The sequence below is a fragment of the Artibeus jamaicensis genome, unplaced genomic scaffold (genome assembly GCF_021234435.1).
Source record: "Artibeus jamaicensis isolate MK-2021 breed Jamaican fruit bat unplaced genomic scaffold, CSHL_Jam_final scaffold_2375, whole genome shotgun sequence".
Lineage (NCBI taxonomy): Eukaryota > Metazoa > Chordata > Mammalia > Chiroptera > Phyllostomidae > Artibeus > Artibeus jamaicensis.
The window spans coordinates 821,170-844,052 of NW_026522032.1; the positions used below are offsets into that span (position 1 = coordinate 821,170).

At 49.7% G+C, this 22,883-nt stretch overlaps 1 protein-coding gene across 6 annotated transcripts in view; it reads right to left on the bottom strand.

The window, feature by feature from the left end:
• Positions 1-2,293: 2,293 nt before the first annotated feature.
• DLG3 (discs large MAGUK scaffold protein 3) overlaps positions 2,294-22,883 on the bottom strand; it is a 53,076-nt gene continuing 32,486 nt past the window's right edge. For all 6 annotated transcript variants that reach the window (XM_037133094.2, XM_053656658.1, XM_053656659.1 and 3 more), the window contains 10 exons: positions 12,074-12,250; positions 11,713-11,788; positions 10,780-10,879; positions 7,174-7,215; positions 5,855-5,905; positions 5,162-5,263; positions 4,427-4,599; positions 3,927-4,036; positions 3,511-3,602; positions 2,294-2,548 (listed from right to left, as the gene is read on the bottom strand). In XM_037133094.2, the coding sequence (XP_036988989.1) occupies positions 2,442-2,548; positions 3,511-3,602; positions 3,927-4,036; positions 4,427-4,599; positions 5,162-5,263; positions 5,855-5,905; positions 7,174-7,215; positions 10,780-10,879; positions 11,713-11,788; positions 12,074-12,250 (1,030 nt within the window). In that variant the 3' untranslated portion in view covers positions 2,294-2,441. The remainder of the gene's footprint in view (positions 2,549-3,510; positions 3,603-3,926; positions 4,037-4,426; positions 4,600-5,161; positions 5,264-5,854; positions 5,906-7,173; positions 7,216-10,779; positions 10,880-11,712; positions 11,789-12,073; positions 12,251-22,883) is intronic.

A 22,883-nucleotide genomic window follows, 5' to 3' on the forward strand; every position in this document is an offset into this window, starting at 1 on the left:
GAAATGTCAGCATTTCGCCACCAAGGACATGGGGCCCCTCTCCAGACCCGGCTGGTGCTATTTAAAGCAGCATTTTGGAGTCTGGGGTAGAAGACAGAGGATATAACTTTTGTAAAGGACCTGCTATGACCACAGGCGTCTAGAACCTGCCTCGGTCAGCTGATGCTCACTAACCAGAGAGCCTTTTGGCCCCCAAAGTTGTGACATTTCCCCAGTGATGTGACCCCAGCCCTCCCTTCCCACCTCCTTCAAGAAGGTCTCTGAGCCACGGTTCATTGCAACTATCATTTATTAAAAAATATATGTCTCCTTGGAAGGAACACTGGTAAACCAACTAGTGTCATGCGTACTTTGAATCTTTGCTCCCCTGGGAGGGGTAGAAGGCTGAGTGTCATTCCCACTTATATCACTCCGCATCAGAGAAATCCACATGCCCTGCTCACCCCCCCCACCCCTTCACCCGTCCTGATCAGCCACCGTCACTTCACCGCTTGCTTCCCATCCAGCACACTGCCCGGAGGAAGCTACTGCCCTTTCTTTACCCTCATCCCGGCCCCACACACTACAGCTGCCCTCACTGTGCTGGGAGGTGAACTGCTGCTAGACTTCCTTAGTTTGTCTGGCAGCACTCCAAGTGTCTTCACTGTGGCGTCATGCGCACTGCTCAGGCCACAGTGCCTGGGAAACAACAGACTCAACCCTCGGGGGCTGAGCATGTCCGCAGTTCTTTACGCCGTGTCACATCTCCTGTGTGGAGGTGAGGGAGGCGTGGTAGCTTCAAAGGGGCCCAGAGGGGTGGGGCCTGAGCCACACCTGTTGCCTGCATTTGTGGTCAAAGCGAAACTCCCTTGATTACAATCAGAGCCACGTCATTGTGGGAAAGAGGAACGAGCTTTCGCATGTCACCAGTGAGGAAGTCGTAACTTCACCGCTCAGACAAAGGGCATGGGAGTCTGTGTCCTCCTGGAAGAAACTGTAAGCTACCAGCGGTTGTTGAGGGGGCCACTGGGGTAGGGCCTACGGAAGCGGCTGCACAGAAAACCAAATCAAACTCCTCGTTAGAGGGCTGGCTGAGCGCAGCGCTGTGCCGCTGTCCTAGCACACAACTGGAAAGCAAGTGACTCCCTACCCCAGTCTGTGGGCCCCATGAAAGGGCCTCAGCTGAGTCTAGCATGGCCCAGACAGGTGGGTAAAGGGCCACAGTGCGATATGGAGCCCTGGGTCATGCATTCGCTGCTCACCAGCTCCCCCACCTCCGGTGCTGCTGCCCGCCCGGACTGGGTCACCTACTGGATCACAAGGCCTTGGCAACTCCACAACGTCACAAGCCTCTTGGACACTGTCAAACCGGCTTCTATGCATTCAGTTAAATAGTAAAAGTAAAACTGGGAATAATGAAAAGGCTGACACAGTAGCACAACATGGTTTTGGTTTAACAGCAGCTTAAAAATGAACAAAAAGGAAATCTCTCATGCAGACACATCAGGTGGCATAAAACAATAGGCAATTTAATATGGAGCATCGTTAGCCATTCTCTCTCTCCATTCACAGCACTGGCTGTGCCGCAGCGGCAGCAGCTGCTTCAGGGTCAGGTATGCAGCGCCCCCCACCCCCCGCCCCTGGCCAAAGCCCCTTCTTGCAGGCCCCCGGCCGGCCCCCTCCAGGGAAAACCCCGGCTGTCAAGAGAATGACCAAGTGCACGTGCCCTTGGTACAGCACTTACTACCACTTTCGATCCCTCCCCAACCAGTTGGGATATAAGATGCCATCTGATTGGAATATGAAAATTAAAGCATTTCTCTAATAACACAGTACCATTGATGAAGTCTCCATAGATTTTTCTAGTCCAAAGGTGTGTGAGAGATATATATATATATATTATATGAGAGTGTATAATATATATATATAATAATTTCTATATATTTTAGATAAATTACATATATATATCTGTATATAAATAAGATACTTTCTGTCGCCATGGCGTCGCACCGTTCAGAGCTGCATGACAGCAGAACAGGTCGGCGGAGGTGCCCGGAGTGCCTGGTCTCGGGCTACGCTGAGCTCCCTTCAAAGCTGTGCAGCTGTCCAGAGTCTGTCTGTCCATCAGTCCTCCTCTCTTCTCTTCGCTTCTGCTCGACTGTTATGGAAACAATGACTCTGATGGATTTGCACCTGTGCTAGTGCTTGGGAAAGGTCCATGCAGGAGTGGGCACAGTCACATGATGAGTGAGATGGCATCATCCCCCCCAGAGAAACTCAAACAAAACGAAAATTTAAAAAAACAGAACAGGACTAGAAAACTCAATTTTTTTTGACATATCTAAAAAAAGGGGGTAAGAACAGTAGTCACTTGTTCTCCCCGTGGGGACAGGAATGAAGAGGGAGGAGGGTACAGGGGCTTGATTTCTTCTGTTCACAAGAGGAAGGGCGGAGGGGCTTCTTCAGAGTTTTTCAGGGGATGGGACCCAAATGTAGTGCCCAGACTGGTCCTCAATGATTTGTTTGATTTTGTTATAAATCTCTTCCAGTGAGTCACCCTGTACAATGGCTAAAGGGAAGAGAAAAACAGAATGATTACCGTGGTACCCAGCGCCCACCAACCCCCAGCAGCCTGTCCTGTCCTGCCCACAGCGCCCACATGGTGGTGGTGGATGGTGTCCCTGGGCCACACTCTGTGAGCCTAGGGCAGCAAGGGGCACTGGCAGGCGCTCCAAGCCCAGGGCTTGAGGTCAATGTGAGGAGAAAGTGAGACTAAGTAGCAGCGCATAGGGAAATGTGTTGCTCCTAAGACTTTGACTGAGTGCCCATTAGATGCCACAGCTCGCAGCTGTGACAAGGAGGCTGGGGAAATCCCGGTTATCCAGAGAAAGAGCTGGAAGCCACAGTTTCTGGCAAGAAGTGGTGCTCCTGGGGCCGCCACATCTGCTCTCTCTCAGAGGTCAGCCCGGCACACAAGGACACACATGCTCACAGGAAAGGAGGCTCCGAAACCCAAGGACTGAGCTGACACTTATGGATTCTGTCCCACTTAACCTAGGAGCAAGCCAGCTAGGCTCTACTCTACACCAGCCTACATGTGTCTGTCACCTTGCCAGGCCCTGAGGAACTGACCTCTGTGGTCACATGCACACACATACGCTGACGGACAAGCTGAACACCACATCGAGTAATCGTCTTTGGCAACACATATTTATTCAGCACCTAACACGTGCCCGGATGAGTCCTAGATGTGGTGGTGGGGGGGGGATGATGGAAGGCAGGAGGCCTGCACAGTAGTGGGCGCACGAAGACAGAAAGAACAAAGCGGTGTAAGCAGGGTTTGGTGATGGCAGCTGGTACTATAACCTGGCTAAAGGGCTCTGGGACGCTGCAGGCCACGTGGGGGCTTTGGAAAGGCATGAGCTCCAAAGCACCTGGTAACTCTGTGGGGTGTCTACACCTCAGGGGGCCCCTGCAACAACAGGCACTGGCTGGTCCCATGGGCCCACACCATGTGGCTGGGGCCCTTACCTGTGAAGTACTCTCCGAATTCCTGCTCCAGTTTCACGGCTTTGTCATAGATCTTATTTGCTTGTTCGTATGTCTGCCGTCGGTTCATTTCCCTGCCAAAGACAGAAGAGAATAGCACCAAATGAGACTGTGGGTCTGGGGAAGATGAAGAATTACTCCAGGCTCCATGGCCATCGGCTCCGCTGGCCTCTGAGAGTAGCATGGTCCTTTAGCATGGACCTTTCTATTGACCTTAGCATTGACCTCTCTCAAACCTTCTAGGTGCGAAAGCTCACCCAGGAGCATACCACAAGTAGGGGCACTCAGAGCAGGAGCCCTCAGGCGCCAGAGCTGGCTCCCGACCCTCCCTCCGGTTTCTGCTTCCTGTCCAGGGCCCTCTCCCAGCTTGTGGTGTCTGAGCCTCAGCAAAAACTTACATAAGTGCTTCGATGGACTTGGGCTTGATGAAAACAGCAATGGGGTAGAGCTGTGATTGCTGCAGCCTCTTGATTGCATTGCCCGAAACGTCTAAGATGCAGTGCTTGCCCTGGAAAAGCAACAACCTGCATCAGCCCACCTCAAGTACTCGCCCAGTGGCAACCCCAACATGCCCCTAAGGAGAACCCAGAGAAGCCTGGAAGATTCTGCCGTAGAGGTACCCAGGCTCTACATTTTGTTCCTAGTACCCAGAAAAAGCCAGGTCTGCAGAGAAGTCCCTGTTAAGGGGAGTGACCCTCTGCATAAAAGGGCGTGGAGCGGACAGGGAAACACGTCCACGCAGGCACTGGACAGCCACAGGGTGGCTCGGCACTGCTCAGCAGTGCCCTTCTGCAGGCCCCATGCCAGGAGCACCGAGGGCACAGCACCACCCGGGCAGGGGCAGTTCTGTGGCCCCTGTGAGCAGTCTGTGCTGAGCAGGGCCACCTGCCGTCCTTACCCTCTCTGCAACTGCCCGCACAGACTGGATGCTGGTCCCGTAGAGATTGTCATTGAACTGGCCTGCCTCGATGAACTTGTTGTCCTGAATGTCCTTCTCCATTTGCTCTCGGGACACCACGAAGTGGTAGTCCTGTCCATCCACCTCATTGTCACGCCGAGGCCGGGTGGTGTCTGAAGGAAGAAAGGAAACCGCTGTGTGTGTGGCCCAAAGGCAGTGACCTGCCCCGGGCCCAAAGAGCATCACTTGCTCCTCTGTCATCTGGGTGCCAGGCCATGCCCATGGTGAGATGAGTGGGGAAAGAGCAGCTGGGAAGAAGTCCATGTCGCCTACTCGTCCTCTCACCTCAAGTGTCACCCACAGGGTAGGGCTACTGGGTTTAGCTCCAAGTGGACCACTGAAGTGGGGGTTCTCAGACCAAGGTGAATGTAATGGGCCACCCAGCAAGCCACGCCAACACCATGTGGGTGGGCCCCCCATGTGTCCCATCGTCACTCCTGACCTTCGGCGCTCAAACGTCTCCAAGGGAGTGAGCAGGCTGCTCTGATGTCTCAGCCCTCCCAACCCTGTCACCTTCAGGGGAACTGAGTGCGGCCTCATGTCTCTGAGGGTGTGAGATGCACCCTGTTCCCCCAGCACCCTGCCACGAGGCCCCACACCCTGTCCGTGAACACACCAGAGTGACGAATCCCTGGGCACCAACACCCCACACCCCAAGCCTTCCTGGGCTCTTACGTGGCACACAAGATCCAAATTTATGTGGGAACTCTGAGATCAGGTCATCGTTGACTCTGTCCTTCATCGGGCCCAGGATGATCACAGGCCTTGCATAGTGAACTGCGGGGAGAGCATACGGAGACGCGAGTGAGGCCCTCAGCGGCTGGCTGGTTCCACCCACAAGTCTGTCAAGGCTCAGAACCACCAGTCAGACAGGGTGGGGTGTCGCCAGCCATTCTCAGGCTTTTAACTATAGAGGCATCAAAGAGCCTTTCCGTTGAGAATATCTAAGCCGGAGGCAAATCTGAAACCTGAAGCATCTCCCCTTCTAGAAGACTCAGGAGAAATCTCTGCATGGGCACCAGCAGCAGAGCAAGGTTCTTTCAGAGCAGCCATGAAAGACCGGTGACCAGCATCTCCCTTTCAGCAGTGGCCACAGATACTGAAATTGCCATTTGCCATCTTTGTAAATCTGCCCTCTCCTTTGGAAGGTGCCCTGGCAGCGAGCACAGGCAGGACAGGGGGTGCACGGCAAGAGGCTGCCCCATCTCTAACACTAGGAAGAAGGGGAGGAGGACGAGGCACCCAGGGAGGGGGATGCACACCCCACTTCTGCTCCCCCGAGTTCTCTGCACCACCATAGCCACCCCTGTGTTCAGCCCCATGACGGCAACATTGGCTGGAAAGCAAGACTCTCAGAAAAGGGCTTACTTTCTTGTCGAGTCACTGGCTCATATGACAAAATAGCATCCTCTTGTCCTTCTGCAACAAGAAAATGGAGACATGTTAGCATTTCCTAATCTGCCTGTGTCCTCGTCTTCCAACATTCACCTCAGTCCCACCTGTGCCAGGAACCACCTAGGCAGGTGGTGCCTGCTCACACCTGCCTCGTGGACCTGCCCACTTCCTAATGGCCAAACAGCACAGGGAGCCCTCAGCGCCCTGGCACTGGAGCCAGAACCACTCTCATTTGGCGAAATACAGCTGAGCAAAGGGGCGTGACCCAGAAATTACGAAGCCTGCCCCAGAAAGCATCCCAATTTTTCAGGAACTGTTCTCATTGGGAACACTCAGCTGTGCTCCGTTGCCCTGGCACTCTGGTGAGAAGCAAGGGGAAGCTTCAAGTGGTTGGGATAACAATATCTGTGTCCCCTCGTCTGCAGGCAGGGGAGTCAGGATGCACCCGCAGGTCCCTAGAGCTGCAGCCTCATGTTGGACTTTAAATGGTCTTCCCATCCCTTTTTCACTGGAAGGAACATCCAGAAAAGTGGCGCCAAGCTGGACTAAGGTCCCCTGGTGCCATTGAAAGCCAATGCATGGGTCTGCTCCCTTCTTCTGGTAGAGCTCCATGTACCCTAGCAATGATGGGCTTTTCCTAAAACAGTTGCCAAGCCACTTGGTGCTGGGTGCCTGGAGGTCCCAAAGCGGGGGACAGAAGTGCCAGAGAAGCCTGCTCACAGGCTTCCACTGAGCAGAAGACCTTCTGGCAGACTTAACGAGGCCAGTGTCCCCAGAGTTCATGGGATTTGCACTGTGGCTTCTCTGGCTCTGTGAAGGGATCTCTGAAGGAAAGCGGGGCAGTTACCTGATTGTTCAACCCAGCTAAAAGTTCAGGATACCAAGCCTTAATCCACGAGGTCATGGTGACCTGGCAAAGCAATTCAGGACAATATCCACAGGAGCCATTTTTCACGTGGTCTTTGAGGAGATCTGTGGAACTGGCAGCACCTACAGCCCATGATGCCCATGGTAGGGCTTTATTTGCTGGCAGCTCACCCTGTCTGGGGCCCCTGGGAGGCTTATAAGTTGAGTTCCAGCAAGGACTGCAGGGCTTCTACTCTCCTTTAATCCATGGCCTAAGACCCGTCCCAGAAGGGCCATGGCCACAGCATGTCCAGGCTCTGAACATGTGCATGGCTGAAAGAAGCACCAGCCTCCGCATAGAGATGGCAGCCATGCAACGCTGGAATGAGGGTGGCTGGGACACATGGTGGAGCGACATGACATGGGGGAGAATGACACACACTTACTGGAACTGCTTTCGCTGTCACTGGTGTTGGATGTCACTCCCTCTGCAAGCCAACAAGAAAGAAACTCCGATTCAGAACACACCACTGAGAGGTCACACGCGGCACAAAACTCAAGAAGCTCCAGGAGTGAGACACTGAGCTGTCCACCACATTAGGCCACAGGAGACCTGCCACATCCAGGCCACCAAGCAGGAGGCACAGCTCTACTCTTGAGCCACTGGCTACTTCGTCCTAGTCCCCAGCGCCCTCTTGGTCCGCCAAGTCCCTCCCTATATGCTACAAGCCTCCCACTCTTGGGAAGTTTCCTCTTCATCTGAATCCAAACTGACACTGGATGGCTTCCAAATCCTCTGTCAAAATGCATCTCCCAAGGCTACCAGTAGGAAAGGCAAGGCAGAGACAGTAGCAAAGAAAAGTGCAGGGACCAGGCTGCTCTTGAATTTCCCTCCCAGACAGAGGCCCTGAAGTACAGAATTGCAGGATGCTCCGCAACTATGAGGCTAAGCACTGCCTAGGCTGAGCAGGCACCACGCAACAATGGTGGGACCCATGGTCCTCCTGCCTCTACTACCTAGAAGGACCATGTGGCCTCAGCGGTGAGGGGGGTGGCCCCCCCATCTACCAGAACACTGACGTGTCACAGCACAGACAACAAACAGCACTTGGGAGGACAGGAAAGCCCACACCTGGTCGTGGGCGGAGCAGCCACACCGGCTGGTGGCACCAGGCACCGTGTGGCCCAAACAGAACCCAGCACTCCCCACGCAATAGGCGAATGAAGATGAAACATGGACACAACAGACTATGGAAAGACACTGCTCGTTTCAGCCAAGATGACACCGTTGCAGACCGTGATATGCTGTGGCCCCTCAGGAAGAACTGGCTGAGTTAACCACCCATGGCTGGTTCCTGAGCAACCCCCTGGAGGAAGTGGCTTCACCTTCATGCCTTTAGTACTTATTGAAGGAGAACATGGGCAGACAGAAGCTTCCCAGCACGGCCACATGTGTGTGCCTGTGTAGAGGGGACGCTAAGGCCAAGTCATCTATGCCCGGTCACTTTGCACTCTGGGGCAATTGTCAGAGAGGAAAGGTCAGCCTGGGTTTCCCAAGCTAAAGCCCTATATAGATATGGTTTGCAAATGCTGCCCTATATAGATATGGTTTGCAAATGAAGCATAGCCCCTTCAAGGTGCTCTGTGGAAAACTAGCCTGTGTTTGTCTGCTGAGGTCCCTGGACCTGCTGGGAAACCTCAGATGCATGCTGGGTAAAGGGCTGCCCAGTCTCCTGCCCTTAGCTTGAGACTGAAAGAGGTCATTCTGAAGCCCAATTCTTGAGGGTTGGGTCGCTGGGGGAAGACTCTAACCAGCGGGCACCCCTCACCTCAATAATAGACTAGAGATGAGTTGAGTGGTCACCCTGGAGGAGTACTTTCTGCCCACCTTGCTTATAAGGCAGGATGCCAGGTGGCAGGCCAGCCACCATGTCAGAATACAAAAGGAAAACACAGACTCAATGAGAGGCTTTTATTAGATTACCAGGGATCCAGAGCCAAAGTATGACATTTGTAGCCACTTGTACTTCCTCCTGCTGTGGTATTAAGAGTTCCCACAAACATGGCCCTCCCCTCCCCGTTTGCCCTTATCCATGCCCCCTACACCCCCAACCCCAGCACTTCCACTCATGCCAAAAACCCAGTTAATGGTGTGTGAGTTTGACTTACTCAGGTTCTTTGCTCCATAATAATCGTCACTTAACCCAGGGAAGTCCTGATTTCACAGACAGCAAGGACAAAGAAGGAAAGGGGGAGGGAGGGAAAGAGGGAGGGAGGGAGGGGGAGGGAGGGAGAGGGAGGGAGGGAATTGGGGACAACAGAGAAAAGAGAGAAAAAAGACAGGGGAAGGAAGAATACAGAGCCAGGTGAGCATTAGTGACAGAAGTATGAAATACTACGAAGACCTACAGCTACAGTGAGGTTAAGAACTTCGTTACAGAAAGAACGTCCCAGGTCAGATACATGGATTCATGTGGCCCAACTAGCTTCCAGAGGGCCTTGAGTGAACAGCCTTTCTGAGGTGGTGTACAGCCTACAGGTCAACAGGGCAGGTAACTTCCCAAGGCGTGGAGCGCATGCTTTGACTGAATTTATAGTTACAGAGCGCAGGTCTGTGCTTTGGCCCTGAAATCACCATTTCCCTCTGTGGGTGCATGGAAGGACAAACCCCCATCCATGTGAGGCGGGGAAGCGGGCAGAATTGTCGACACCCCGAGGAGCTTTCCCCCAACACTGCTCTGCTCTGCCCAAAGCCTTCGGGGGAAGCTTCATGCAGTCTAAGGCGGGGCCTTCACGGCTGACTGACTTGTGTGGACCACAGGGGACAAGCTCAGCTTCCAGAGGATAAGCACTAGGGCAGCCTCCGCTCACGCCCAATAGGCAAACCTACCCCCGCCAGCTGTGCCACCTGGCAGCGCACCCTTCCAGGCTCAGCGCAGAGGTTCTGGGACTCATTTGGTGAATTGTGGTGACTGGCTCCTACTGCTCATGAGCAGAACCAGCTATGCCTAGTGCTTCTGACTGCGCTGCCCAGGATGGTGAGTCATAACTGCATCTGGAAAGAGGGCATTCTTGTGTCCACTAGCGAGCACCCCAGATGGCAATGACCTACACATACCATGCCCATGATTCAGACTGGCCTGGAAAAAGGACATTCCCTATCAGAACTAGCCAGTGTCCAGCCAGTCCCAATAGCCCAGGACCCCGAGACCCCTCCTTGTGAGGCAGAAGATAGGTTTACATTCACCATGAGCCATGTGAGAACTATTTCACCAGCCTGACCTGGTGTTTAAGGTTAGGTCAGAGTGATAAACTTCAGAGGCATGTGAGTACTTCCCAGGACTGAACTGGTGCATAGAAAGCTCACTCAGCACGGCAATATGGCCTCTACTGCCAAAGCAGCTTCATGTTTCTCAGTGTATCTTTATTTGGACAATGCTGAGCAATCCCCATTCCATGTCAAGTCCATCAGGAGGAAGGATTTTTATCCTCAAAGTGGGACAACAGGGGATCTATGAGAGCCATGTGCACATTCTGTGTGCAGAGGCACGTGCATGTGATTTGAGAAGTAGGCATCCAGTGAAGAAAAGGCTTTTTCTCTTGACACAGATGAGTGAAGTTAAGGGAAAGAAAATACAAGAGGAGGAAGCCAGGAGAGCAACCCTGAGTCCCTAGGCCTGGTTCTCCTCCAAATCCAGTTTTCCGAACCTTGGCACCGAGGCCGAGAACTACTAGTCACCAGCACAGCAGAGCTCAGCCTGGTACTCCCAACACCAGCGCCAACAACTGGTGGGCTGGCCCAGGAACCAGTTCCACTCGGAGGGAGCCTCCGATGTCCTTTCAGAGTGAGGAGCTGGCCAAAAAGCCCGGAGTCTCCCTGTGCAGACCCATTTCTACCCTGAATCTTCCAACAGGCAAGGACGCTCACGCGCATGCACACAGGGATGCACCAGCACACGCACACTTGCCCAGTCATCTCCTGAGGGGAGGTGCCGATGAGGAAGAGGGCGGGGCTGTGCGCCGTCTGTTCTCTGTGCCCTGCTGCTACTTACGTTCCTGTATGCTGCTCTCCTGGGCCATGTTTTCTTTGCTCTTGTAAAATGGAAACTTTCGAGAGAGGCGGAAACTCTTTTTACGTTTCGTTTTGATCGACTGTGAAAGAACATGAAGATGGAGGGGAAGGACAGAAGAAAAAAAACAGAACAATGGATTTTAAAGCATGCAAGAAAAACTAAAATGGAGACAATGGTGAGCTAAATAAAAGACCATTTTTCACAAATGGAGTCTATGAGATTAAATGAAAGTTGATGTGAGAGGAAAATTATGTTTACAGGAAAATGTCATGGGGATGTTAGAGGGTTCTACCTAATGTGGACTCACAGCACTCACTGGTACTTCCTAAAGCACAAGGGTCACTGTAGCGTCCTGGACACATGCCCTAAGGTGCCACTGATTGACACAGAGTCACCTACTCCGTGTCTCTCTTTCCTCTACTGCACCGGAGAACTTCTTCAGCCTGCGAAGCTCACGGAAGAACAGGGGTGAATGGCAAGAGACCTCATGCCTTGTTTGGTCTGAAGGGCAGCCAGTCCGAGCTCTGGGGCTTACATCCCCGGCTGGAAGGCAAGGCCCGATTCAGTTCAGGGTCCCTATAGCTCCAACAGAGTCTGCGGCCAGGGAGACACCCACTGTGGTTCCACTGTAGTTTCATGTACCCAGAGCCAGTCAGCCTTGCAGACAGTCCAACTCCACCACATCTTCAACGGCCAGTTTACCCAGAGGGGAGGAGGACCGACTGGTCAGAGAGGCTCAGTGCCCTGTCTCTGCTCTCAGAAAGGCAGCCAGCGTGCTGACCGGCCAGAGCCAGCCCCTGAGAGAGAGAGAGGGATTCTTTGGTGGTCCCCAGTTCTTATCCACCAGACAGACTCTGAGCTTCTGACTCCTCTTCACAGACTGGTTGACTTCCTTGGGGAATCCCCACTTACCCTGTTCGACTCAATCATCCCCGTCCTGGCATGGAACTTCACGGTTTTCAATCGAGCTCTTTCCTTCTTTTCCACCCTGTGTTGGGGTCAGAAACGAGTCCTATTACTGCCAGTGCGCAGTCTCAGCAGTGGGTTGCAGCGGGCACAGCAGCCCCCTTTGGGCCATTGAGTCATAACCATGTCCTGAGCCCCAACTCTCCACCAAAATGGAACAATAAAGCATATCTCCTGCTCTCTAGCAACTTTACAGGAGAATTGGTACAAAAAAAGAAAAGAAAAAAGAAAGGAAAGGAAAAGAACAAAAGAAATCAGTACCAAGGAGAGGGTAAGGAAGGCCTCTCTTGTGATCACAGCAACTCACCTCTTCTTACTGGGGATCACACCGATTTGCTCGCTTTCTCCATGTGGGGTCACCAGTCTTGCCTGCCACCACTCATCATCAGAGGCATTAATGACATGTAGAATGTCGCCATAGGAGAAGCTGAGCCCCTGGCTTGGCAGGCAGCTGTCCCGAGTCCGGTCATAATCAAACAGGGCCCTGAAACGCACAGTGACAGATGAAGGGATGGTCCCAACCCTAAATGGCAGGAGACAGGCATGCTGAATAGATGGCACTGGAAGGCCAACCCAGGAGTCAGTGCAGGCGCAGTGGCTTTCCAGCAGCCCAAGGGGAATTTTCTCCTGTCAGTGGCGATGCGAGTACACGCCCTGTTTGCAAACAGACATTTCATTCTCCCATCCAGGGGTGCAAGGGAAAAGCTTACTCGACTCCCATCTCTTCCCAGCTTCTGAGCAGTAGAATGCGCTCAACAGTCCTCCCCCTCATCCACATCCTAGGCAAAGAAATTAGCTCTACCAAGAGGCTTTCTCAGTGTACAAACATATCCTCTACAAAGCAGTTGAAGACAGGACATAAAAAATGTTAACTACAATCTCAAACAATGAGTGGTCTAGCATCATATTCAATGTTGTAGAGACATCAAAGAGACAGGGCCCTGTGTCCTGGGCCAGCCAAGGACAAAGCTAAGGCTGAATTTGACCCACATGATGATATCGTTGAAAGAGATCCTATGAAGAAGTCTCCTAGTTCAGTCTGTCGCTCTGTCTTGTATATACATACATGGAAACAGACGCTCAGAGAGGAAGAACCATTTGATGCATTGTCACACAGCTAACTCACATGGGACAGAACCTGGGTCCTGTGACCAGGCATGTAGAGGACAGAGCCCAAGAGGATGATGGGACAAGGTGGGGAGGGAGGTGTACCATGCAGCCTTCAGAAAAGGGTGATCAGCTTGGTTGCAGCAGGAGTCACAGGACATGAGGTTGGAAATAAAGGTCCTGGACAAATCTGGGAAGGCCCCTGAAGAACTGAGAGTAGAGAAGCGATACGTCAGTAAAGACTTGGGAACATGAATCCGATCTCACATGTACGGGGACAGTAGGGGAGGGGGTGTCCCAGTACACCCCCTCCCCTGCTTAAATTTGAAGGCAAATTTAAAGTGAAGCTACAAGCTCCATTTTTCATGATGTGCTGATGACTTCAGCTCTGATGTGGGGTCTTTAAACGTGAGCTCCTGCTCAGGGGATGCACTCAGCCGCATGAGAGTATCTCCTTTTCTTACCCACTAGATCTCTCCTCACAGGCAGTCTCCACGAAGGGGTGAGCTCAGTGAGAAGTTTGTGTTTTTCTACTTGCAGCCCAGGCTCTGTTGTCTTTGCGTTCCCAAGAACACCTTTGCCCAGCAGATTTCCCAGAACTAGTCCAAGACATCTACCTTCAATATGGTGGTGCTCTGGGGCTCAGCTGGAAGCTGCCAAGAAAAACAATCTATTTCCCCCTGCGCAGGCCCAGATAAGACTTAAAAATATATAGCAAAATTGTACAGAGTGAAACACCCATTGACTTTTCAATCTTCTTGAAACCAGAGCCTTAAGAAATCAGTGTGAGTTTATTCAAAAATGAAAATACCCAAACTGAAAACAGCCCTTCATCTCCTTTGTCAAGGTGAGGATAGGAGGAGAAAGCATACTCAAGCGCACTCAAGGCAAGGAGGAGAAAGGCCAGGTTTTGAGGTCCGTGTGACACAATGAAACATGGATGGGTTTGCACTGCACTTGAGGCTGCATTCCTGGAAACAAGGAAGGCATTCTGTTCGTTGTTCCCACCAAGAGGAGCCTGGTGAACCACTTATTCTAAGTGACAATGAGAAACACTAAATGCCATCATGGGCTTCAAAGGTTCAAACAAAATATCGTGAGAAAAAGAACAGAACCTGGATGAAGCACAAGTTAGTACGGGCAGGGACAGAAGGAAGATGTGGAAATGACTGGGAGACATTGGGATGAGGTCGTAGGAGATTAGAAGGGAGACTTTACTGGTTACAAATTTAAAGCACAACAAGAACACTCTGATAGACGGGGTGCGGCACAAATAACGCCCCCTTTTTATGACAAAATCTTTCATTACAAAATCTTAAGCATGTCATTCAGTAACACAGCAATACCACACTCAAACACACCATGTGACATTTTAGGTGAAATATCTCAGTTAAATTATTACACCCCTATTATTACCCTACCAACCACACTCATGCAGGCCTTACTTCGGCTGGATCCCTGTATATCTTAGCACCTTGCAGAACCACACCTGACCTTTGACCTTTATAACATAAAGTTCATGAACACATATTTTCTAGATGTTAGGAATGCAATTCCTATGAAAACTAATATGCAAGTTGATGTCCAGGATGAATTGTAGCTACCTCACAACATGAAAACAATGTGAGCTAAGTAAAAAAAAAAAAAAAAAAAAATCAGTGCTGATCCACGTCAACAAGAATGCCATGGTGAATGATGCTGTTTGATTTGCTTTTTAACCACAGGTGTGTATGTTCCTTTTCCAACTTTCAAAAAATGTAAGAAAGCCCTGGCTGGTGTAGCTCAGTGGATTGAGCACAGGCCTGCAAACCAAAGGATCGTGGTTCAATTCCCAGTCAGGGAACATGCCTGGGTTGCAGACCAGTTCCCTGCAGGCCAATTCCCAGCAGGGGACACACGAAAGGCAACCATACATTGATGTTTCTCTCCCTCTCTCTTTCCTCTCTAAAGATAAATAAATAAATAAATATTTTCAAAAAATGTAAGAAAACTTAAAAAGAAACTGCTTTCCAATTTGGTAGCTGTTTTTCTTTTCTAACACATTTCTAAATAACTATTTCTTCTTGCTATTCCTTGATATTATATTTTTTGTTTTACATTTTAGACATTGTACATGGGTTTTGTATAACACTCACCCACCCTTTGTCCCTGGCATTCCCACTTTAGTTGTATCACATTATTTGGTGAAAGAATACTTAATTTTATATTATTATATAAATCATGTCGATAGATGACTGCCTTTCCTTTCCTATAAGCTTTTTGTATTTCTTTCCTAGTGAAAAGAAATGCCTAAATTTTATTTTATTGAATTTCTATGTCCTTATTATTTTGTAGTTCCATTATTTAACACATAAACGGCTATTGTGATTTACTATTTCTTTCTGTTGCAGCAAAAATATCTGAAAGCCGTTACCTTTGTGTTAGCAAGAAAACGGGAGAATAGGGAAGGGATTAATACTTGTGTATATGCTATTATAATCTTGAGATTTTAAACTCTTCTATGCATTAATTTCAATAAAGGTTAAATTGAAATAATAGCCCATTATAAAATATTTTTTAAATATCCTTTTATTTTGCATTGAATTTATTGAGGTGACATTGGTTAATAAGATTATGTAGGTTTCGTGTTTGCAATTCTATAATGCACAGGTGGCAAACACAAGGTCTGCGGGCAAAATCTGGTCCTCTATCTTGTTTTATCCAGCCCAGCACCTTGTTTCTACCCGGCAGCAGCACCAAGCTCTCGGTTAACTGTTAAGGGGTAGTTACATTTACACAGTCCTAAAGTTACATTTGGTCCTTTGAAGGCAGCCACGAGGCTGATGTCATCCCGGTGAAAATGACTTTGACACCCCTGCTGTAATGCATCATCTGTACACTGTACTGTGTGTTCACTGCCCCAAGTGTCCATCCATCACCATTTATCCTCCCATACCCTCCTCCACCTCCTCCCACCTCCCTCCCCTGGCAGTCACCACACTGTTGAGTGATACAGTATTCTATTCTTCAGGGTCTTCATTAATTAAACAGATATTTATGAGCATCTAATATGACCAGGTGCTCTCCTAGGCACCTTTTAAAATGTGGGGAAATCGATATTCCAAGCCCCTGGTTTGCACCGTTTGCTTCAGTTGAGGAACAAGTGTGGCTTGAAGTTCCCTGTGAAACAAGGCAAAAAAGGCAATTTGCCACTAAAAAGTGGTACCCAAGTGTGCCTGGATTTATCTGACGAATTTGTGAATGAGAAATACTGAGCAACAGAATTGACAATGCTTTTTACACTTTGATTCTGCAAAGACGTAGCAGTATGATATTTTTATTTAAAATTCCAAACTATAAGATCATTCTTAGTTGAGAACATGAAAGATGAATTAACACGAGTTTCCTTTTCTGTCAATCAGAACTGCAAGTGGGAACAGAGCTTTGCAGAACACTGGAGCCTCAGAGGTCACCTCGTCCCTCTTCCTACATAGTAAAGGAAATCCTTCAATCTTCTCTAAGTTTCTTTCCAGCTTTAGCATTCAATGTCTTTGAGTCTTCCCTAGCTCTTCTCTCTCAGGGTAAGCGTGCCTGATTCCCTCAGCAGCTCTTCCGTTGTCATGATTTTGATTTGTTTTCTAAACTGTGATGTGGATTCTCTCTAAATCCACTTGGTCTCTTTTCCTGCTGAAATGTTTGACAAGCTAGAAAACTTCCTCACAGATGATGAAAAGGAGGCACAGAGGCACACAGAGCCTCATGTACAATTGGATGGTAGGTGACTTTCAGACCTGGGCTCTTCAATCTCAGAAAAATGTCATGAGATCTCAGTCATAATCATGCTAAAAAAAAAAAAGCTAATGCTCCATGTGGCTATGTGTAGAAAATGCCTTTCTTCCAGTATTTCTTTTCTTTTTTGAAAAAAGAAAAAGATCATGTATTTATTTATTTTTAGACAGAGGAGGAAGAGAGAGAGAGGGAGAGAAACATCAGTGTGTGGTTGCCTCTCATGCAACCCCTGCTGGGAACTGGCCTGCAACCCAGGCATGAGACTTGACTGGGGATCAAACCAGCGACCCTTTGGTTTGCAGGCTGGTGCTCAATCCACTGAGCTACAAAAGCCAGGGCTCTTCCATTTTTTCAATGCTTACTTAGTCCACTGTGCATGGGGCACTGTGTTCAATGGAGGCCAGAGCAGACTCCTGGCCTTGTGGGCTGTGCTATCTAAGCATGTTGTAGGAAGAGGCACAAAGAAGGGACAAACCAAGGCTTAAAAGCATTCAGGAGCAAGATCAAGCACATCTAACTAGCCAGGGGATGCTATAAGGAGGTGCTGAGTTTTGAACTGGGGCTCAGTGAAGGTTCAGGGCTCGAAAGGACAGAGATGGGGAGAAACCCTTCCAGCTAGAGGGCAACAGCGTGAGCAGGGACAAGTGGCTGGAGTGAACTGCGCCTGCACCTGGCTGCGCCGCAGGGCACTAGGGAGACTATTGAGCTGGGCCACCTACAGACGACCTGCCGATGGCCCACCTGCAGCCCCCTAGGAAGTATGGTATTCATTTAGTGGGCCCTGTGTGACTGACTTCATCGCCTCTGCTTCTGTTTATCATAGCCAGGCTAAACTTTCACATCGAAAGTAACCCAGTTCAAAGTGCACAGGCCTGAGTAGTGAAGTCAAACCACCTTTTTAAAAAGATTTATTTTTTTAGAGAGCAAAAGAGGGAGAAAGAGGGAGAGGAAACACCAATTGATTGCCTCTCACATGTCCCTAAGCGGGGACCTGGTGTGCAACCCAGGCATGTGCTCTGACTAGGAATCGAACTGGGGAACTTTCGGTTTGCTGTCTGGTGCTCTACCCACTGAGCCACACCAGCCAGGGCTCCAACCACCTTTTGAATGACACGTAGTTCATGTAATCCAGAAAAGTATTTACACTGGGCTTTAATAAGTTTCGAAAAAAATATTGACTACCTACATAAGATCTTGAAGAAGCATGCTAAACTGTGGCCACCTAGCAGTGGGTGGTCTCTTAGGAACAGCCTGGAAACCTGAGGAAGTGAAGGGAATTGGCACCTGGTTACACATGCCTTTGGTTAGGCCTAGTGACAGGATCAGGGAGCACCTTTCTTGGACATACCCTCCTGCCCACCCCTCCTTTTTATCCTGAGCACAGGCAGTGGAGAAAATCAAGGCAGATAACACACTTGCTGCTCCTTTTAAATCAATCACTGCGCTGGAACCAAAATCCTACATATCTGAGGCCCAGATGACGCAGCAAGCGAGCTTTTCAACCTGTGACTCAAAAAGAGAGTAAGCAGGAAAAAAAGAAGGAGGCAGCACCTACTTGTCTCTAGACACCTAAAGATAGGCCATAATGAGTCCTTCTGTCACCTTGGCCCCACCCCATGTGTGCGATCTTTTGACATGCTGCTGTTGGGAGACCAGAGGCCTCAGAAGCCTCTTACTGCTGAGTCTAGATAAAGAGAGTGTCATGGAGACCTCCAACTTAAGGACTGGTTAGGTCAGAGGGAACCCTGTGTCTGGAGAGAACAAAAGCTATGGAAACAGCCCTGGCTGGTGTGGCTCAGTGGACTGACTGCCAGCCTGTGAACTGAAGGGTCACCGGTTCGATTCCCAGTCAGGACTCCTGCCTGGGTTGCGGGCCAGGTCCGCAGTGGGGGGTGTGGGAGAGGCAACCACACATTGATGTTTCTCTCCCTCTTTCTCCCTCCCTTCTCCTCTCTCTAAAAACAAATAAATAAAATAGTCTTTTTTTAAAAAGCTTGTGGAAACACTACCATGCACAGCCTAAGATCACAGGGAGTGGTCTAAATGAAAGGTGATTCTCCAACCCTAAGTACCTTCCTCCCCGGATATGGCCAAGCACCTCCGTGAAGCCAGGGAAAGCCAAATCCTCAGTTTTCCTGTCACTTCTCAAACATGGTGGCTAGGCCAGAAAAACACTAACTTCTCTCACCAGCGTCTGCAGGTCGGAGGCCCCGAGCTAAGATCAGCATGGCAGCTGTAAATACCGCCACCTGTCTTCTGAAGGAGACCGTGTTGCCAAAGGTCTCACAAGACATGTTTTGAGTGATGCTCTTCAAACAGCACCCCCTATGAGCTGGGTGCACACTCATGGGGATGATGCACATGCTTGGGGCCCCTTAATCTTCCTCTTAACTGGGACCTCACTGCCTGATGGGAAAGCAGGACTATCATGGGCTGAAAGCAAGCAGGGTGCCAGGCCCAAGTCTCCGCAGTTCCCATCCAGAATTATGAGGGGTGGATATGCCAGATGCAGAGAAATCACAAGTACCTGGCACAGCCTAGTGTCTTAGTGAGCAGGAACACCAAGCAAATGGCAACTACTCAAGAAACTGGTTGGGCAGGTTTCTCTCAGCAAAGTAAACAAGAGCACTTCAGCCTTGAAAGCCAAGTGGCTGCTTCTGCTGCACTCAACCAGTACAGTGTTCAGCTCTCTGCCTGTGACAGCCATCTGTCTGGCCTGGGAGGCTCTGCTTGTCCTCTCAGGCCTTCGGCGGCTCCTCTGGGGTCCAAACCAAAGCCCCACCTTTCTCTGCGACCCTGCCCTCTCCAAATGTCCTTCTTCCAAATTCCTACTATGTATTTAGCAGTGACCCTTCTTTATGTTTTGTGTGTATTGCTAGTTAGCTCTTGCAGTTTTTAAAATCTTTTGCTATTTTACTGCCAAAGGGGAAGCCCTTTGAGGACTGAGGCCATGTGGTATGTTCCCAAATGGCAAATGAGGCCAGGGTGAAGACATTGCTTTCTTTCTCTGGTCAGTGTTATGGGCTGAACGTCTGTGTTCCCCACAAATTCATATGCCGAATCCCCAGTCTCTAATGGGATGATATTAGTAGGTGGGGCCTTTGGAGGTGATTAGGTTTAGATGAGCTCACGAGGGAGCATCGTGAGATTAATTTCCTGATGAGAAGAAGAAGAGACAGAAGAGCTTCCCCCTCCCTCCCCCGCTTCTCCCTTTTCCTTTCTCTCTCCCTCCCTTTCTCTCCCTTCTTCCCTCCCTCACCACCGCCTCTCCCCTCACACACGCAACCAGTAAAGGTCACATGACACAGCAGGAAGGTGGCGTCTATATGCCAGGAAGTGGGGGCCCTCATTTAACACCAAGTCTGACAGCACCTAGACTTTGGACTTCCCAACCTCCAAAACCATGAGAAATAACTGTCTGTTGTTTAAGCCACTCAGCCTGTGGTATTGAGTTGGCCAAAAATCCATTACGTTTTTTCCGTACGATGGCTCTAGTAGTGCATAGTAGTCTTTAAGTTCATTTGAAACAATTTTGTTAGATTGTATTGTGACAGCTGTCATTTCAGCATGCAGTTTAAAAAATAGTTGTCAAAATTGGTGAATTTTCATGCAGCCATTTTAATATTGACAGTGGAAGAAGATACACAACATGTTCAGCGTATTATGCTTTGTTATTTGAAGAAAGGTAAAAACATAACTGAAACACGAATAAAGATTTGGGCAGTATATGGAGAAGGTGCTGTGACTGATCAAACACAATGAAAGTGGTCTGCAAACTTTCTTGGTACTACTGACATTTTGGCCAAATAATTCTTTGCTATGGGGCTGCCTGATGCATTGGAAGATGTTTAGCAGCACCCCGGCCCCCTACCCAGTAGAAGCCAATAGCGGGAGCTAGCCAACATCTTCAAAATACCCAAATCAATAAAGTCATTAGTGAAAATGAAAAAATATAGTCTTTGATGGAAAAACCATAATGGACTTTTTGGCCAACCCAGTATTTTGTTAAAGCAGCCCGAGCTACTTAAGACAGAAGGCAATAGATGAAGGGCACATATTATTTGAAAGTTCAGCCCCTCTCTTGCCTGCTCCATATAACGCCTGCAGAGAGCTATAAAGTAGCAATCACTCAGCAACCCCTCACGTCAGTGTGAGAGTAAAAGTTTCCAGCAGCTTCTGAAGAACAACCCAGAAGTCCAAACCTGACTGCTCAGGTAGATAATAGATGGCAGATCTTCACAAGGGGCCCGAGTGCACCTGGCAGCAAGCATGCCATGTCTCCCTGGCACACTCCAAGGGAGGGGAGATGGACAGCATGGAAGCACACTGTCTCCCTTAGTCTACTCAAAGTCTCTGGCCTCAGAGGGCAAATCTGCAGTGAGAGGAGCATTCAAGGACCACACGGCCCACTGTGTGTGATCGTTTGAGGTTCACCTACTTGTTGCATCCACTGAGGGGATTATAAACACAGGTCCAGGACTGGCGTTTGGGGTAATGATCTAGCAACAGGCAGTTCTGGAATCACTGATACTGGAAACTTTGCCCCACTCTCCAATAGCCCTGAACACTCTACAAATTGTGGCTTTTTTAGATGCATATGACCGTCACCCCCAAATCCCATCAGATGGTGATGAGGGCCAATGTTACCTTGCTGGCATTTTCATCTGCTATGGAAACTCATTAATGAGTAACACAGAGTCAGGCCCCGCCCCCCCCAGCACCACCCTGGGCTCAGCAAAGGCTGGTTGCACAAGTCATGTCTGCTTGTTGACAAGAAGTAGCATTCTCCAGCTGCCTTTGATGATCAAGCCAGTATTTCTAACATTGTTTCTTGACTCGAGACTACAGATGCCCCAACATGATTTCCTTTCTAGAGTGGGAAGAAGACTGGGATGGCAGATGGCCAGCGGGGACGCCAGGATTCCCCAAATGCCTGATGCTGTCCTGTGGTTGCGAAGAATGCAGGCAGACTGGCCAGAACAGATCTTCAAAAGCTATTTCTACAATTGTACTATCCAGCTTCTTGGCAACTTTTGGAGAACAAGGTCTTTCATTTACTCATTTGATAGACACATTCAATAAAACACAAGTACAGAATTTGGAAGTCCCTGGAAGCCTAACCCACCCTGTGTCCTTGTACTACCCACACATCAGAATGGCCCGAGTTAAACATCCAGCCACCCTGATGCTGAGCAAGAGGCTCAAGAAAGGTATATTTCTTTTTTTTTTAAGATTTTATTTCTTTACTTTTAGAGAGACGGGAAGGCAGGGAGAAAGAGAGGGAGAGAAACATCAATGTGTGGTTGCCTCTTGAGCACCCCCCACTGGGGACCTGGCCCGCAACCCAGGCATGTGGCCTAACTGGGAATCGAACCAGCAACCCTCTGGTTTGCAGGCTGGTGCCCAATCCACTGAGCCACAATGGCTAGGGCAAGAGAGCTATATTTCTGTGGACTTTTTCAATGTGGAAGGCCAACTGACTTGCACAGCAGAGGTCCTACACTGGCAGAAAGAGGGGCTCTGCTCCCCCCATACCTATATGATTTAAGTGATGATCCTAGTATGGTAGAGGGCGGGGAAGGCCTTTCCATTAAGTCAGTAGTGACTTTAACACCCAGTTTCCTTTTACAAACACTGTTATCTCTCCTTCTTCCTCCTGCTCCCTGCTCCCCAACTCCTGTCTCCCCTGTGGTTTGTACAGCATAGCTCCCCAGGGCTTCACCTGCTATAGCCTCAGTGCACCTGTGAGAGGGTGTTATTTGCTTCAAAAGAGCTTTGCAACCCCCTGCACACCAGAGGAAGACAGAGACTCGGGGGAAGGGAAGGCAGGAAAACAATGTCAGAAAGGGAAAGAATAGCAAAAAGAATGAGGTGAAACCCCACCTGGAAAGGATTCCTTCACTTTCACCAGCTGCAGCTCAGTGTCTTCCGTGTATACAGCAAGCGGCCAGAGGGCAGAAAACAGGGCTGCCACCTCCCTGCACCCGCCCCCACTCCTCAGCAGCTGGGCCAAGTTCATAGCCCTGGGCTTTAACTTTCCTCGCAGGAGAAGCCGAAGCAAGTGTAATGTTCAGCAGTTCAAGTGAAATGAATACGTGTCTATGGCGACACACAGGTGGTCAGTCATGAGGGGCCCAATTGCTTGTTACAAACACTCATTTCCCCAACCTGGTGAATCTGAGGTGAGCGAAGAGGGGCCTGTGGATGTGTCCTTTCACTGGCATGACAGCTACGTCCTATCC